The sequence below is a fragment of the Galleria mellonella genome, unplaced genomic scaffold, assembly GCF_026898425.1.
Source record: "Galleria mellonella isolate WM207_F2 unplaced genomic scaffold, CSIRO_AGI_GalMel_v1 utg65, whole genome shotgun sequence".
Taxonomy (NCBI): Eukaryota; Metazoa; Arthropoda; class Insecta; order Lepidoptera; family Pyralidae; genus Galleria; species Galleria mellonella.
In genome coordinates this window covers 12,390,116-12,406,770 of record NW_026442138.1, presented here as the reverse complement: position 1 = coordinate 12,406,770, position 16,655 = coordinate 12,390,116, and the positions used below count along the sequence as shown (strand labels likewise).

The following is a 16,655-nucleotide window of genomic DNA, read 5'->3' as shown; positions in this document are numbered from 1 at the left end:
AAATAGTTTAAGTTTTAATCGTTTTATTATTTTTTTTTAAATAAGCGCCATCTAGTGTTCCATATAGTAAGTAATTTAATGCGAGAATATATACATATATAGTAAAATATTTTGAATGTAAGTATATAGGTGTATGTAGGTAAGCATATTTATTATTTCTTAGTAGAAACAACCTACTACTATTTCCTCTTCTTATTGTACGTACACTGCCCGCTGGTAATTAATGCTCCTTTCCACTCAAGGTTTGCTGGAAGAGAACTCTTACAGAGTTAAGCTTGCCTTTTGTACATCTTTATACAAAATAAACTATACATACATACATACATACATATCTGTCACGCCTGTCTCCCATTAGGGTAGGCAGAAACAATGGAACGCCAAATGCTTCGATTCAAACAAACCTCTTTCGCTTCTTCCACATTCATCAATCTTGTCATACACGCTCGTCGGTTACGGGTACTTTTAATTTGGCCCTTCTTCAGCACGTCGCCTATTTGGTCGACATACGTCCGTCTAGGGCGGCCCCTACCGACATCTCCATTCATTCTTGCTCGATAAATCTCTTTCGTAATTCTTCTTTCATCCATCCTCTCCAAATGACCAAACCAACGCAACATTCCTTTTTCGATTTTGGTCACTACATCGACTTTCAGTCCACACTTCTCTCTAATCACACTGTGTCTTACTCTATCTTTTAAAGTAATACCACACATACTTCTCAAAGCTCTCATCTGTACAGCATTTATCTTACTTTCATGCTTCTTCTGCCATACCCACGATTCGCTTCCATACATGAGTGTTGGTGTCAGTACTCCTTGAATTATAGCAAGGCGAGCTTTGCTCGATACATTTTTACTTGACATAATCGAGAGCAGTGCACCGTTAACACTGTTTCCCGCTTTTACTCTCCTCTCAATATCTCTTTCACACTTCCCATCCCTCGTAAACAAAGAACCTAAATATAGAAACTCACTCACTTGCTCCACTTTTTCATCTCCTATCATAATCTGGCATGCCGTTAAACTTTCATTCCTCTCAAAAACCATTACCTTCGTCTTCTTCGCATTTATTTTCATACCTTTTCTTGCATACGCTTCATTCATTATAGTCACCATTTGTTGTAATTCATACTCCGACGATGCAAAAAGTACTTGGTCGTCGGCGTATAAAAGAGTCTTAAACAGAGACTCATTCATCCTGAATCCACAATTAGATCCTTTCAAATCGGTCAAGCAACTGTATACTTACATTCAAAATATTTTACTATATATGTATATATTCTCGCATTAAATTACTTACTATATGGAACACTAGATGGCGCTTATTTAAAAAAAAAAACTATAACAATGTAATTTTATGTACCACAAAAAAAATCGTTACATATGTGAATTTTTATTCAAATCGTCACTTTCCACCATCGTACGATTGACCTTTGGCAGGGATTTCACCCTCATACCCTACAGCTTAAATGTTCGCGTACAACGCGGTTTCAGAGATGTTTTCTATCACGAACAGTCAGATTATAAAATGAGCTCCCTGCCGATGTTTTCTCAAGAGACTACAGCATGGGTTTCTTCAAAATGGAGGCAAAGAGGTTTCTTCAGGGTCGGCAATGCACGCGTATTGCAGGTATTGCAATGCCTCTGGTACTGCAGGTGTTCATAGGCTACGGTAACCGCTTACCATCAGGTGGGCCGTACGTTTGTTTACCACCTTAGTAATAGAAAAAAAAATAGAATATGTTTTTTTTTTTATAATTTCATTTAATAATGATTATAAATTACATTACAATAATTAGCACTCCTTTGAGAATCGTTCAGAGAATTCCTGTCAGAGAATAATGTATAAATTCGACCCAAAACTATTTTTACCGGTGATGGCAGTAAGGAGATATATTTCCAATACAATGGAAATGCTGCTGGACATTCGGAAATTAATAGTATTTCCCGACCGTTGGGAGTTGTATTCCATTGCACGAGTACATCCCTGGATTTCAATAAACCGTTGTCAATTCTACATGTTGGAATACTATTGTATTCCTACGGGGAGTTATGCGTTTGTACCACGCATATAATTTAACGAATATTATCTGGAAGTGGTCACGATTGGTAGGGAAAATGTATTTTTTTTTATATATATATAACTATAAGTAACAAATTAGGAATTCACAAAAAAACCGATTTCAATTGTTTCAAAATCAGTTATTCTATTTTGATAACACTTCTATAGGACTCATATGTATATCCTTTTAAATAAAAAAAGATTTTTCCGAATTAGTTTATAACTAATAGAGTTATGAGGTAACAAACATAAAAAAAAAATTACAACCGAATCGAGAACTCTTTGTCTGTTGAAAACTTTACACTTACTTCATAATTTGTTTTAAAAATTTTCAAATGTGTTGCTATAAAAAAATAAACTGCGACTATAGTCGCAAAAAAAATAACTGCTAAAGAAATTGCATGTGGTCCTAGCATACAATGAGCTACCTCTTCCTTTCTCATGGATGTCGTAAAAGGTGACTAAGGGAATTTAATAATCGAGGGATAGGCAGCAGCGTCCCTCTTAAAACATCACAATAAGCTGCACTGCGTCAGCCAATCCGTCTGCCAAGTGTGGCAACTACTAACAAAATCCTCCTAATGGTAAACTGTCTTAAGGAATGCTTACATTCCTTACATCAGTCTATGGGGGAGTCCTATGATCAAAAATGAACAAACAGATAACAGCTTTTTTTATACAACTTAGAATGGCAAACAAGCTGACGGTCCACCTGATGGAAAGTGATAACCATCGCCTATAGACATGAGTAGTACCATGGACATAACAGAGTACGAGTATACTGTTTCGCCCATGATACCCCCATGCGTTGCCATTCCTGAGGACTCAGGTGTTATTCCTCTGTACCCAGTAAATTCACGCCATATCCCACCCTTCAAACCGAAATACAGCCATGCAAATAGAACTGCTTCACGGTTGAAACACGAATGGGACAGAGGTACCCAAGCAATCGAGTTTTGTGCAAAGTAAATCCATAAGGACTTATAACTTTAGTGATAATATTATAAATGTGCAAGTACGTTTGTTTGTTACATCTTAGTGTTAAAACGGCTTAACCTATCACTATGAAGTTTGTGTTTTTGTATTAAACCCCGCATTTTAAAATCGCATAAAAATAAAACGGTTTAACCATTAAGCTCTACACCATGGAGCAGTGCATAAAATGCAACGGTGGAAACAAAAATGGTCACCAGTTTCCCCCGGATTGTCACATTGCATCCGGACGCGGGGACGTCCGGATATCCGGACGTCCGTCGCTGGATGCATCGTCCGGCTTTCGTTACACTTGCAAGTTATTGGAGTCCGAAATTGTTTCTTGGTATTCTTGGTTAAATTAAAGTTACTTTTTTTGTTTCCGTATGATTACTTAACTGACTTTAAAAATTGAGGTGTTAAAGAAAAAGTCATTTGACTGTATTTTTATAAATACTTATTATAACCATAGTCCAATTTCTAGGTTGTGATCTATTTATGTACTAAATTTTATTCAAATCCGTCCAGTCGTTTAAACGTGATTAATTAACAATTATTCATACTATCACATTTACAATAGTAAGATTTTTATTTATTTCAAAAATACATAATTATGTTTAATTTACTCAATGTAACATCTTTATGATTGTTACGAACACTAAGCCATTACAAAACACATTTTTCCTTTGATTTTCCACTTATTTTATCTCTATTTACATCCGAAATCTCCGCTTCTTACCAACTGTACACAACTCATTCATATTATAATGCCAAAGAGATGATAATAGTACGCTATACACCCAACTTCGAGAGCTTTTCTTGAATACGTATTTGACAGGTAGCGTATGTTCAGTGGAAATTCTATACAGTGCTCACTGTATTGTAGGATCAACGATATAATCACTGAATAGAAATAGTGTTGTAAGCATCGAGTAGAATCAGTAATCGGTAATCGAAAATTCTCGATATTATAATCCTTACTTCCTTAAAATTTTTTAAAGAGCACAGTAAAAAGAAAAGTAAAGGCTAAAAGAGAAAGGGAATGACTGAGGAATAACTATAAGGACAGATGAAGAAAATACTAGGTGTCATGTCGTATAGAGAGGTCAAGGATACGGCCTGGGATAGAGCTGGCTGGAAGAAGATGCATGAATTAGTTGCACCCACAAGCTTAAATGAAAAGATCTATTTGTGTATATATATATATATATATATATATAATTTTGCTTGGGACCTCTGTTTTCCCATTCGTGTTTCTACCGTAAAGCAGTTATGTTCGCATGTTTGTGTTTCGGTTTGAAGGGTGAGATATGGCAGTGAATTTACAGGGTAAAAAGAAACCTGAGTCCTTGGGAATGGCAACGCATAGAGGGTACTCGTATCATGGCGCAACAGTAAATTCTGTTATATCCATGGTCATGTCTATAGGCGACGGTTTCCACTTTCCATCAGGTGTGCCGTCAGATTGTTTGCCATTCTAAGGTGCATAAAAAAATCACTTGAACTACTTGCAACACAAAAATAACAACAAATATAGTTAAAATACACAAAAAAAAGAGAAAAAAAGGAAATTACATACATATACATAAGTAACATAATTTATTTTAGGATGTATTGTTATAAACTCTTGGGATCCAAACGGCTTAACTTATCTTATATATATATATATATATATATATATATATATATATATATATATATATATATATATAATCAATACCTTATATTTGAACAAAATGATCGAAAAACTTCAAATAAATTTTGAACCTTTCATCACCGCTTTAACGCGAAAGTTTCAAATTTGTATTTTTTCTCTTGTAATTTTTTAAAAGATATTCAGTTTTACTATTAGAATAACTAAACTACTAGTAGCATATAAAGGAGATTATAAGAAATTATAACAGAGTGATCGATTTTATTCTTAAGACTCGATTCATCGAGCCATTATAATCGTATATCAGATTATAATAAATTAGTTTGCTTAAATCTTCAATCGATAAGCTAATAGACATTTCGATTAATCTAAACGAAAACTATCGATTATTCATAAAATCGAATAATTGCCAACACTAAATCACTACACAGAGATGTAGTATCCGAGATTTTCGTTAGTGAAAGTGTCACTGAGATGTAGGTATACGAATGTCTATTTTCTATGATGTCTTTTTCGTTCAATATCATCTTTAGAGGCGATATTGCTTTTCTATTTTTATCCTACTGAAATATCTTAAGCAGATGTTTATTACTGTATCACGTGTAAAATTGATACCCTTGTATCTTGACAAACAGGTACTGAGTAATAAAAATCGTACAGTTTATTTCAATGATATTATTTTCCTCTTGATATTTACACGTGCTGTGCTAAATAAATCCGTTTAAATATATTGCCTTCCTTGCGTATTCTAAAAGCAGAAAAATGTGACGAATCGAGAATCACATTGTTTCTTAATTCGTTGTTTTTTCGTGACTGTCAGTCACGCCATTACATCACCCAGTCAATTGCTTGGGCACCTCTGTCCCATTCGTGTTTCTACCGTGAAGTAGTTGTGTTTGCATGGCTTTGTTTCGGTTTGAAAGGTGCGATATGACTGTAAATTTACGGGGTACAAAAGAATAATCCTGACTCCTCAGGAATGGCAACGCATGGGGTGAAGAAAATTATAACACAAGCCCTAATAGTGCTAATGCTTTATGTTTGTCCGGATATCCGGATGTACACCAGAGGGAGACTTTGTACAAAAGTCGATTGCTTGGGTACGTCTGTCCTATTCGTGTTTCTACCGTGAAGCAGTTGTGTTTGCATGGCTGTGTTTCGGTTTGAAGGGTGGGATATGGCTTGAATTTACAGGGTACAGAGGAATAATACCTGAGGCCTCAGGAATGACAACACGTGGGGTTATCATGGGCGAAACAGTATACTCTGTTATGTCCATGATACTGCTCATGCCTATAGGCGACGGTTACCACTTTCCATCAGATGGGCCGTCAGCTTGTTTGTCATTCTAGGTTGTATAAAAAAAAATTGTGCTTTATTTCTATTTAGTACCAAGAGGCTTACGACCTTTATATTGTTAAAGAATATATCATATACTTGTAAAGTTAGTATTACGTAGTACCCCACATATTATATTATATATATATTAAATATTATAAATAATAATACCCCATTTTGAGAAGCGCGCATAGAGAGAGAGAGAGAATTGCTAAAAGGTTTTTAAAAGTTCTAAATATCATAGAAACGTACTATATCATCATTATCAAATCCGCAGTCAACTGTCCACTGCTGAACAGAGGCTTCCACCTACTGAGGGTATTTACCAATAGTTGCCACGCTTAGCAGGCGGATTGGCAACCGCAGTTAAGGTTTGTTGATGTTTTAAAAGAGACGCTGCTTTCCATCCCTTAACCATCCAGTTCCCTTAGTTACTACATATTATATATAATTTGAACTAAATATAAACATAATCTTAAGTTTGGTAAGTTTGTAAATAACATAACAGAACTGCTATAATTATGTTTACTTAAGCTATCAGACATTCTATATGTTTAATATGTACATATTTCAGATCCATTTATATTTTGATTTTATTAGTGAACGACGATAGAGGAAAATAAAATCAGGGGGTCTACCATGAAATGAAATTCCGAATTTTCGGACTCAATTTTGTGTTTTTGTTCATACCGAAATCGACCCAATGGAGCTTAACATTTCGTTTGTCATAAATCCTACCATAAAAGTCCAAAGGAACAATAGTATTTCTAATATTAATAAACGGTATGTACCATGTAATTTTAGTATCAAATTTGTGTTTCGTTCGGAACCGAAATTTCGAAAAACATTTCATGGTAGGCCCTCAGATTAGTTGACCCGTTGTGACAAAGTTATCAGGAATTAACCACGATGATTTCCATAGGTGACTACGTGTATTTGATATTCACGTAACACACCTGACAAAGTGTATTAATGAATAAAAAATTAAATTATTTAATGAATAAAAGCATTTAATAAGAATAAGATTAATTTCTCTTCAAGTATACTTAATTAAAAATTTTTTTTAATAGTGTTTTTGAATCTACTGCCATGAAAAATGGTCAAGAAACTTAACTTATTATTTTTCAAACAAAAGTCCATTTTTTTTATTATAAATTAAAGAAAATTCACCTAACATCACAAGTGTTATTTCAATTTAAAGTAAATATATTCTATTATTATAAATATTATATTATATTTTATATTAAACAAAGTATATTGAGATATACATATATCAGAAACTAATTGTCTCGTGTATGTACCATTTAGACTTTTAAATTTACAACCTTTTTTTATAAAACGAAGGTGGCAAACAAGCATACAGCCCGTCTAATGGTAAACGGTCACAGTATGAACACCTGCAACACTAGTAGTGTCACGTGCGCGTTGCTAACCCTGAAGAAATATCCTGACTCTAAATGGCACACTAGTTCCCAACAATTTTGGTTGATAGATAAAATAAATCGATTAAATACCATCTCGTTGTCCACAGTGCCTATGACCCAAGTGGTGGCGGTGGCGGGTGAACCAGTATACCTGCCATGTGACATCAGTACCCAGGATGACGTGGATGCTGTTCTACTTGTGCTGTGGTACAGGGAAGATCTTGGTACACCTATATACAGGTTGGTGTTGACTTCTTCTTTTATACCACTTAATTTTGAACTTTCGCATTATTTACACATATTTAAATTCACGATCGAGAGTTAACGCTACATAATTACAGGTAAATATAACCCATATATAGAATAGAAAAGACAACATTTTTTTACAACACGGGGGGCAAGCGAGCATGCGGCTCACCTGATGGTAAGTGACTACCGCCACCCTTGGTCACCCACAACACCTACGGCATTGCAGGTGTGCTGCCGGCGTTTTAAAAAGTAAACAGTAAACACACAATCGCAATAGAAAATAAAGAAAATACATATACAAGAAGTGTCCCATACTATCTTCATCCCAATCATCTGAACGAGTGACGGTCTTCCGCCGTCCGTTTTTCAAGGCACTTTCTTCCACGCACAACCATTCTCTGTAATCAATTTCCAGCAGCAGTATTTCCGAACCGATATGACAACATAACCTTCAAAAAAAGAGTATATTCCTTTTTAAAAGGCCGGCAGCATACCTGCAATGCCGCTGGTGTTGTGGGTGATCATGGGCGGCGGTAGTCACTTACCATCAGGTGAGCCGCATGCTCGTTTGCCCCGTGTTGTAAAAAAAATCTATGCAAAAGGAACCGGCTCAGCTGATGCTGTGAGTGTCCCAGCGTAATGTGAACAGCTGCACAGCGCTGGTTTTCAGCCAGTCCTTCTCTTAATAAAATACAACAAAAATGCAGGGTACCACTGCATTTGCCTCTCATATATCTATACAATATATAAATAAATACTATATACAGGTCAATGCTTTGAATTACTCAACGGACTATGGCGAAGGCTATGCTTGGAGTTCCTTTGCGTGATAAAATCCGAAACGAAGATATCAGCAAAAGAAACTAACCGACATAGCCCGAAAGATAAGTAAGCTGAAGTACTCGTAGCAATAGGCTGGTTACATAACTTTAAGAACAGACAAACGATGGGGAAAAAAGATTCTTGGATGGCGATCCCATACGGGCAAACGTAGTGTAGGATGATCCCCAAATACATGAAGTGACGACTTCAAATGCATTGCACGGAGTCAATGGATGCAGGTGGCTCAGAACCGTTCTTATATAGTGAAACATGGCGCAAAATATCAAGCGGTTAAGTTGTATAATAAATTACCCACTGCTTTAAAAACTATTGAAGGTTGGAGAATTTTGAAAATAAAACACTTAAAAATTTCAAAAATTGCAGGTAAACTAATCAGTTATAAAAGTCAAATTCTTTTATCAATTTGCGATTTTTCAGTTATACTAATAGAACGCTATCTTAAAAGAAGCTAATTTTGGTTCCAGCCTAAATATGAAATAAATAAATAGTGATATTATAAAAGAAATATGTTCTATTATAAGGAAGCACTTAAGCTTTGTACCGGAAGTTTTATTAGGAGTTCCTCTTCAGCAGAGCATTCTCCTATTTATTGGGAATATTCCATAAACACCGCTTGAACTAAATACGACTCTTTGAATAACCTTCTAGGCATTTGGATTAAGTGATAAGTGACAAGCGTAATAATAAAGTAAGCGTATCTTTCATTTTCCATTGTGATTAGTAATTATGTACAATTTAAAATACGTTATTTCTTAAAACACATGTGAATTACAGTTAACTTAAAAATAATTACAATATTAATAACTATTTAAGTTAAAATGAACAAGGATTTTTTGTTTGAAATTCGAGTATAATTTCGGCGCGTGAAAAGCAAATTTTAAGCATTGTATAATGTAAAACTACAATTAATTTTCAATGCTATTTATTGGAATTATTTTAATTTAAAAAAATAAAATTATCTTATTTTAGAAAACATGGGAGTTATTTTTTTAAATAGAAAATAAAACATTGTATTCTGTAACAAATATTTTGCTTTATAAAATATTTTAAATATATTTATTTTATATTTGTATTTGTCAAATCTAGTTTTAAATAAGCATAGAGACAGATTTTATTTACATCTCTTAATTCAATTAATTTACTTCACGTATTGAAATCAAAATCCAAATCATAGAAAGAATAATAAACTGTTTAATCCATAATAGAGTCTCTTTATTAAATTATCGAGGGTCAAATTAATATTTCCTTGATACTAATGTTTATAATAGAGATTTCTTTTAGCGATAAGACTTAATATTTTTTATGATACAAAGAATAGCAAACAAGCTAACGGTTTACCTTATAAAACTATTATAAATATATCATGTCGTATGTACGTCAATTTTGTGCACAATAAAGAGTTATACTAAACGATTACCACTCACGCTACTGACTTTTATCAGCAATTTACTAACTCTTTGATAGTTAAGTTTAACACAACACCCAATAATTTCATTTTCATATTACATCCTTCGTCGTGTAGATTAGCCGTGTAGGTCCCAGCACCACGTCCGTCCGTATCAGCAGCAGCGTCCTTCTTAAAACATAACTAAAAACCAAACTGTGGTGTTAACCCGCCAGCCATGCATGGAAACTACTGGCAAAACCCTTATGGGCTATGTTCAGCAGTGGACAGCAATCATTGATATAATAACATCCTTCAAATCAGAACAAAGTATGTAGGATTGCTAGCACAATAACCTGTCAGTTCCACCTCCATAGAGTTCCCTATGGGAATCATTGTGGTTAATCCTAAGAGAATTCATCACAATGGGCCAACTGACCTGACTTCATTCGTATACTCGTGTCCCGTCAACATACACCAATAGCCGAGGCGTATTCCATTAAAATTTAAAAAAAGTCCTGAATGTACTTATGTAGGTAACGTACAGATTTTCTCTTATGACATGCACCATACCTATTAACCTCCTCGACAAATCTTCAGAACATTTCAAACAAGACGCGATTCGAAACTTGGCAAGGACTTAAGTTAAATCAGTTTATTTGATTTGCTCCAATAAGCTTTTTAAAGTAATATTGAGTGACGTCAATAAATACAATTGTGACCTTTTAATTATAATGCTTTTTATTAAAATTGTAAATTTGCCCTTCTGTTATTGGCATGCCTATTTTATATTTATGGCGCCATCTAGTCGGTACGACTGGAATTTTATTTTTAACGCTAGATGGCATTTAATCTAGTAATTTATATTTTAAATTATTGTAGGTACCTATATATATATGTCTATTTGTATTTAAAAAACTAATAGAGTTTCGTGCCTCTAGTCAAACTGTTTATTTATTCAAAGGTTACATGGATAAGATCGCTCTTGCCCATTATTTTCTCAGTGTAATATTTTTTTGTAACTATTTGTTTATATTTATAATAGTTTACTATTGTAGTCTTATGGAGAAAACAATAAAGAGTATCTATCTATCTATATATTTATCGAATATAATGTTAAAATGTATAAGGGTAGATATTTTAGGAACAAATTTTTCGATAACAAAAATACAAAATACTTTAAAAATACTTTTTTAACTTCTAAAATTTAATATAAACTCAATAAAAAGCATAAATAGAAAAATATATTTTTTAAAAATATGTTTCACATATTTCATTAAAAAATATAAATTTTAAATGCAGGGGCATTGCCGACCCATATCAAGCCTTTTTTGAAGAATCCCATCCCATACCATACACCCTTATGTCATAGGACAGAACGAATATGACGCAAATTGATATTGACCATCGCGAATATCATTTTAAGAAAACTTATTCTTCACTCCAATAAATCTATAAGCTCATAAATTCTACTGGCATTATGTATGAAAATTTATATACTTACATAATGTTTGAATGTACAGACATTTGAAAGTTTCTTACCCAACAGTTGAATGGATTTTAATACCACTTACCTAAATAACAGTTGTGTATGGTATGGAATATGGTAGGTCACGAATGATGGCAAGAAAACGAAGACTTTAACAATTGGATATTATTTAACGTTTTTAATATAGTTAATTACAGGTAATAAATAGACGTGTGGTGTCGATCGTATCTAGGTACAGACTGGTGCGTGGCGTCCGTTGCGCCGATTATAAGTTTAAACGACCGCACGCATAGACAATGACATAGACAAACTATTGAGTTTTGAGGCACAGAACGCGTCGCTTACAAGTTGAATGGATTTTTTACCAGAGGGAGACTTTGTACAAAAGTTGATTGCTTGGGTACCTCTGTCCCATTCGTGTTTCAACCGTGAAGCAGTTGTTTGCATGTCTATGTTTCGGTTTGAAGGGTGGGGATATGGCATGAATTTACTGGGTACAGAGGAATAACATCCGAGTCCTTAGGAATGGCAACGCATGGGGGGTATCATGGGCGAAACAGTATACTCTGTTATGTCCATGGTACTGCTCATGTCTATAGGCGACGGTTACCACTTTCCATCAGGTGGGCCGTCAGCTTGTTTGCCATTTTAAGTTGTATAAAAAAATAAAATAAAACGTACAAAGATGATCTAGACCAGGGATGGCCAACATGATTAGACCCAAGATCTACTGTTTACTGACGAAACCCTGTGCTATCTACCAATTACATACTTCTTGAAATCTCAAATAAAAGAACATAGTTCAGTACACAATTACGTAGTATTGTGGTATTTTATTAAGAGGGAAAACATAAAACTGAAAATTATTCTTAGTAACTACTTATTTATATTTGTAGTTATTTATATATGTCTAAGCACCTTCCGCTAAAATAGCAATATATTATATTTTTTGCCTTGCCACGAACTAATTGTCGCGATCGACCGATCGATCGTGATCGATCAGTTGGCCATCTCTATGATTATCTATGACCTCCATAGTAGGACTGAGTAATATATAGCAATATTTATTTATTTATTTATTCTTTATTGCACAATAAAACTTTGTACAAATGGCGAGCTTAATGCCATATGGCATTCTCTACCAGCTAACCGATATCTATATATTTTAATTGCAATATCTACGAATATGTTAAGAGTCTGATATTCAAAAAATAATATTGGATAAAAGGCCGGCAGCAGCAATGCCGCTGGTGTTGTGGGTGATCATGGGCGGCGGTAGTCACTTACCATCAGGTGAGCCGCATACTCACAGTTAACTAAAACTAAATATTCGAAAATATATATTCGACCGATAGGGATGCTATCGAAATGAGACCTTTTTCCCGCCATCAATATCCCGAGGACACCCAATATATAGATATTGGATCGGAATCAAGATTACCCATGCCTACTCCACATATGACCTCCACAGCGTTGAAGTAGTCACGTTGCTTTTCGTAAATTAAGGCCTAGGTAAAATTCTGCGTCATGTTAATTTAGAAAACCAATTTTCTAAATCGAGTTTGTGTCATCTAATATTAAATTTCATTAGCTGATCATATGTTGTCCTGTCTTATGTTATTACATAATTAGTACATGAGCTGTTAATTATCCCTTACTAAACATAGGCCTCCCCCTTAAGGGAGGTTTTGCCAGCAGTTGCCGTGCTTGGAAAGCGGGTTGACAATTATATTTAGGCTTTAGTTTTGGTTATGCTTTAAGAAGGACGCTACTGCTTATCTTTCAACCGTTAAATTCGCTCTTAGTCGCCTCTTACGATACCTACAGGAAAGGAAGGGATGGCCAATATTTCTTTTATGCATCTTAGAATGGCAAACAAGCCGACGGCCCACCTGATGGAAAGTGGTTGCCGTAGCCTATGAACACCTGCAATACCAGAGGTATTACGCGTGCGTTGCCGACCCTAAAGAAATCTCTTTACCCCCCTTTTAAAGAACTCCATGCTGTAGACTCTTGGGAAAACTCGGCAGGGAGCTCATTCCATCACCTATTCCATAACCATAAGTCAGTAGTATAAAAAAAGATGCCTAAGCTTTTGTACAAAGTCTCCATCTGGCACTTTATATTATTGCAAGCTATCGTGGTTATTTCCGTCAGAAATTAATTCGCCAGCATACACCGATAGCGAAAGCGGAGATACCGTTCCATCAAAAAAACCGCTAAGTAAACAATAAGTAAAAATAAAAATGTATTATATCAGACAAGGTGAATAATTATTAGTGAGCTATGGTACATCAGTCAACAGGGAAACGTTTAATTTATCATACAAACAATATTTATAACGAGCATAATTATATGTACGAAGCTTGTATTTGTACGCTGCAAATTACTGTCATTAATGAAGGAATAATTTCGAATTGCGAATTTCACTTACTACTTTCATATGGTCTGTCGGATAAATTTTGTAACTGAAATGGGATCAAATCGAAATCACATCGAATATAAGTCAAATCGAACGTCAATCGATCGATCGTTCAATCGATTTGTGATTTAATTAAAATCATATCGGAATTCATCAGATATATATCTAATCGATATCGGACGAGAGATGGGCAGCAGCGTTCTTGTTAAAACATCTCTAAATACCTAACTGCGGTTGCCAACCCGCCTGCCAAGCGTGGCAACTACTGGCAAAACTCCCACGCAATGCAAGGGCACTTTTTCAAGGCACTTTCTCCCATGCACAACCACTCTTTGGAATCAACTTTCAGCAGCAGTATTTCTGAACCGATACGACAACATAACCTTCAAGAAAAGAGCATATTCCTTTTTAAAAAGCCGGCAGCACACCTGCAATGCCGTAGGTATTGTGGGTGACCATGGGCGGCGGTAGTCACTTACCATCAGGTGAGCAGCATGCTCGTTTGCCCCCTGTGTTGTAAGAAATAAACTCCCCTTATGGGAAAGGCTTATGTCCAGCAGTGGACAGTTAAAGGCTTGTATAGTAATAATCATATCTAATCGAACATTCAGTCGAATTGGAATTCGATTTAAACAACATCAAACACGGGTATATGCAAATAAAAACATTCATCGAAATAATATCCAATCGAATCGGGAGCAAATCGAAACATTGTATCAACGGATAGAATGACCATCGAATAACCATTCAATCGAATTTGAATTAAATTGAATACATATACTTATGCTTATATACGATTTGATTCAAAAACGCAATTTCATTTAAATTGAGTCTATCGATTACAAAAAACATATCAAAGTTGGTTCAGACTTGGTGAAAATGTCAAGTGCATTCAAAAAAAATGTAGGCAAGTTTAAAAATTTTTCGTCCGTGACTTGATTTAATAACATTGACGAGGCTTTTTAAAGAACATCTTCTAATAAAAAGCAGTCTAACTATTTTAAAACTTACTTTGAATCTAAACAAAGTACAAATAAAATTCATTTTTATATAAATACGTAGAGACATAACCAATAATATAATTTCAATCGTAACATTTTTGTAAAATATCAAACTGTTATTTTACAAAGAAACGAACAAAAAAGGCATTTACCATAATATTTACATTACACTGAGTGAATAAAAGTAATAAGACGCATACTTTGTCGTTCGTTCGCTATTGTAAAAGCATTTTAATTAAAATATTCCACTTTATTTTTCAAACGGAGTTTCATGAACGTCACAGCCAGTAACACTGTTAGATGGTTTTATTTTAAACGAACAGTGTCTACATTGTCTTTTGTGTAGGCGTGTTTCATTTACATTATGCAACTACATATTTTAATAAAAAATAATGACTATTCTTTTTTATACAACTTAGAATGGCAAACAAACTGACGGCCCACCTGATGGAAAGTGGCAACCGTCGCCTATAGACATGAGCAGTACCATGGACATAACAGAGTATACTGTTTCGCCCATGATACCCCCCATGCGTTGCCATTCCTGAGGAGTCAGGTGTTATTCCTCTGTACCCAGTAAATTCACGCCATATCTCACCCTTCAAATCGAAACACAGCCATGCAAACACAACTGCTTCACGGTTGAAACACGAATGGGACAGAGGTACCAAGCAATCGACTTTTGTACAAAGCTCCCTCTGGTAAACTTATTTACATACAAAGAGTACATAGTTATAATTTATTTTGAATAAAGATGTACAATAGACAAACTCTGTAAGAATTCCCTTCCAACGTATCCGGAGTGGAAAAGAGCATTAATTACCAGCGGGCAGCGTGCGTACAATAAATAGAGAAAACAGTATAGTTGTAGTGTTTCTACTAAGAAATTGCGCTCACCTAAATATATGTAAAATATACCTGTGTTTCGGTTTGATGGGTGGGATATGGCAGTGAATTTACAAAGTACAGAAAAATATCATGGGCGGAACAATATACTCTGTTATGTCCACGGTACTGTGGGCCGTCATCTTGTTTGCTATTCTAAGTTGCATAAAAAAAATTATGCCAACAACCCCATGGAAAACCGCTAGTTAAATGTAGACTTTTATTATATTGTAGGTAGGTTAAAATAATGAAAAAATGATTATTAAAAAATGCTTAATTCTAAGTTAACTTGAATAAAAGTATTTCTTTCTATACAGAGATTATAATTTTGTACACAGTGTAGACGCGAGAGAACGAGACTTTGGAGTAGCTGAACGCTGGTCAGACGAGAGCGTTTTCGCATCAAGAGCCTACTTCCTGCCTGAGAGAAAGCCAGCAGAACTAGGCGTGGACAGGGTGAAGGCATCGGACCAGGGAGTGTACAGATGTCGGGTGGACTTCAAACAGGCCCAGACGAGAAATTCAAGAGTTAACCTCACCGTAATTGGTAAGTAATCCGATTAACTTATTTATCTGAAACTCAACGGCCGGATCGTGTATGGACCTAAATAAATTAAGCACATACATGATCCGGCAATTAAATAATTAGCAAACGCTTATAGTTCCATTAATAATTATATTTGTAGGCAAATAAATGTTTATTCATTCAATCATTTATTCTCTTTGAGAATATAGTTTGCAATAGTAAAACAAATACGTTTTAAAATATTATATTTACTTAAAAGTCAACAACCGCTATCATGTTCTCTCTTTGTCCTGCATTTATAAATGTTGTGAACAAGAGTGGACTTATCTCTGATAGAGATCTCTTCTAGTCAACCCAATACAATTAGAAAGCATGTCGTTAGCGGGCAGCTGAAGCGCTATGTCCGC

At 34.8% G+C, this 16,655-nt stretch overlaps 1 protein-coding gene across 1 annotated transcript in view; it reads left to right on the top strand.

The window, feature by feature from the left end:
* LOC113514026 (hemicentin-2) overlaps positions 1-16,655 on the top strand; it is a 449,165-nt gene that overhangs the window by 394,434 nt on the left and 38,076 nt on the right. The window contains exons 3-4 of the mRNA XM_052900467.1: positions 7,557-7,689; positions 16,061-16,269. Coding sequence (XP_052756427.1) covers positions 7,557-7,689; positions 16,061-16,269 — 342 coding nt within the window. The remainder of the gene's footprint in view (positions 1-7,556; positions 7,690-16,060; positions 16,270-16,655) is intronic.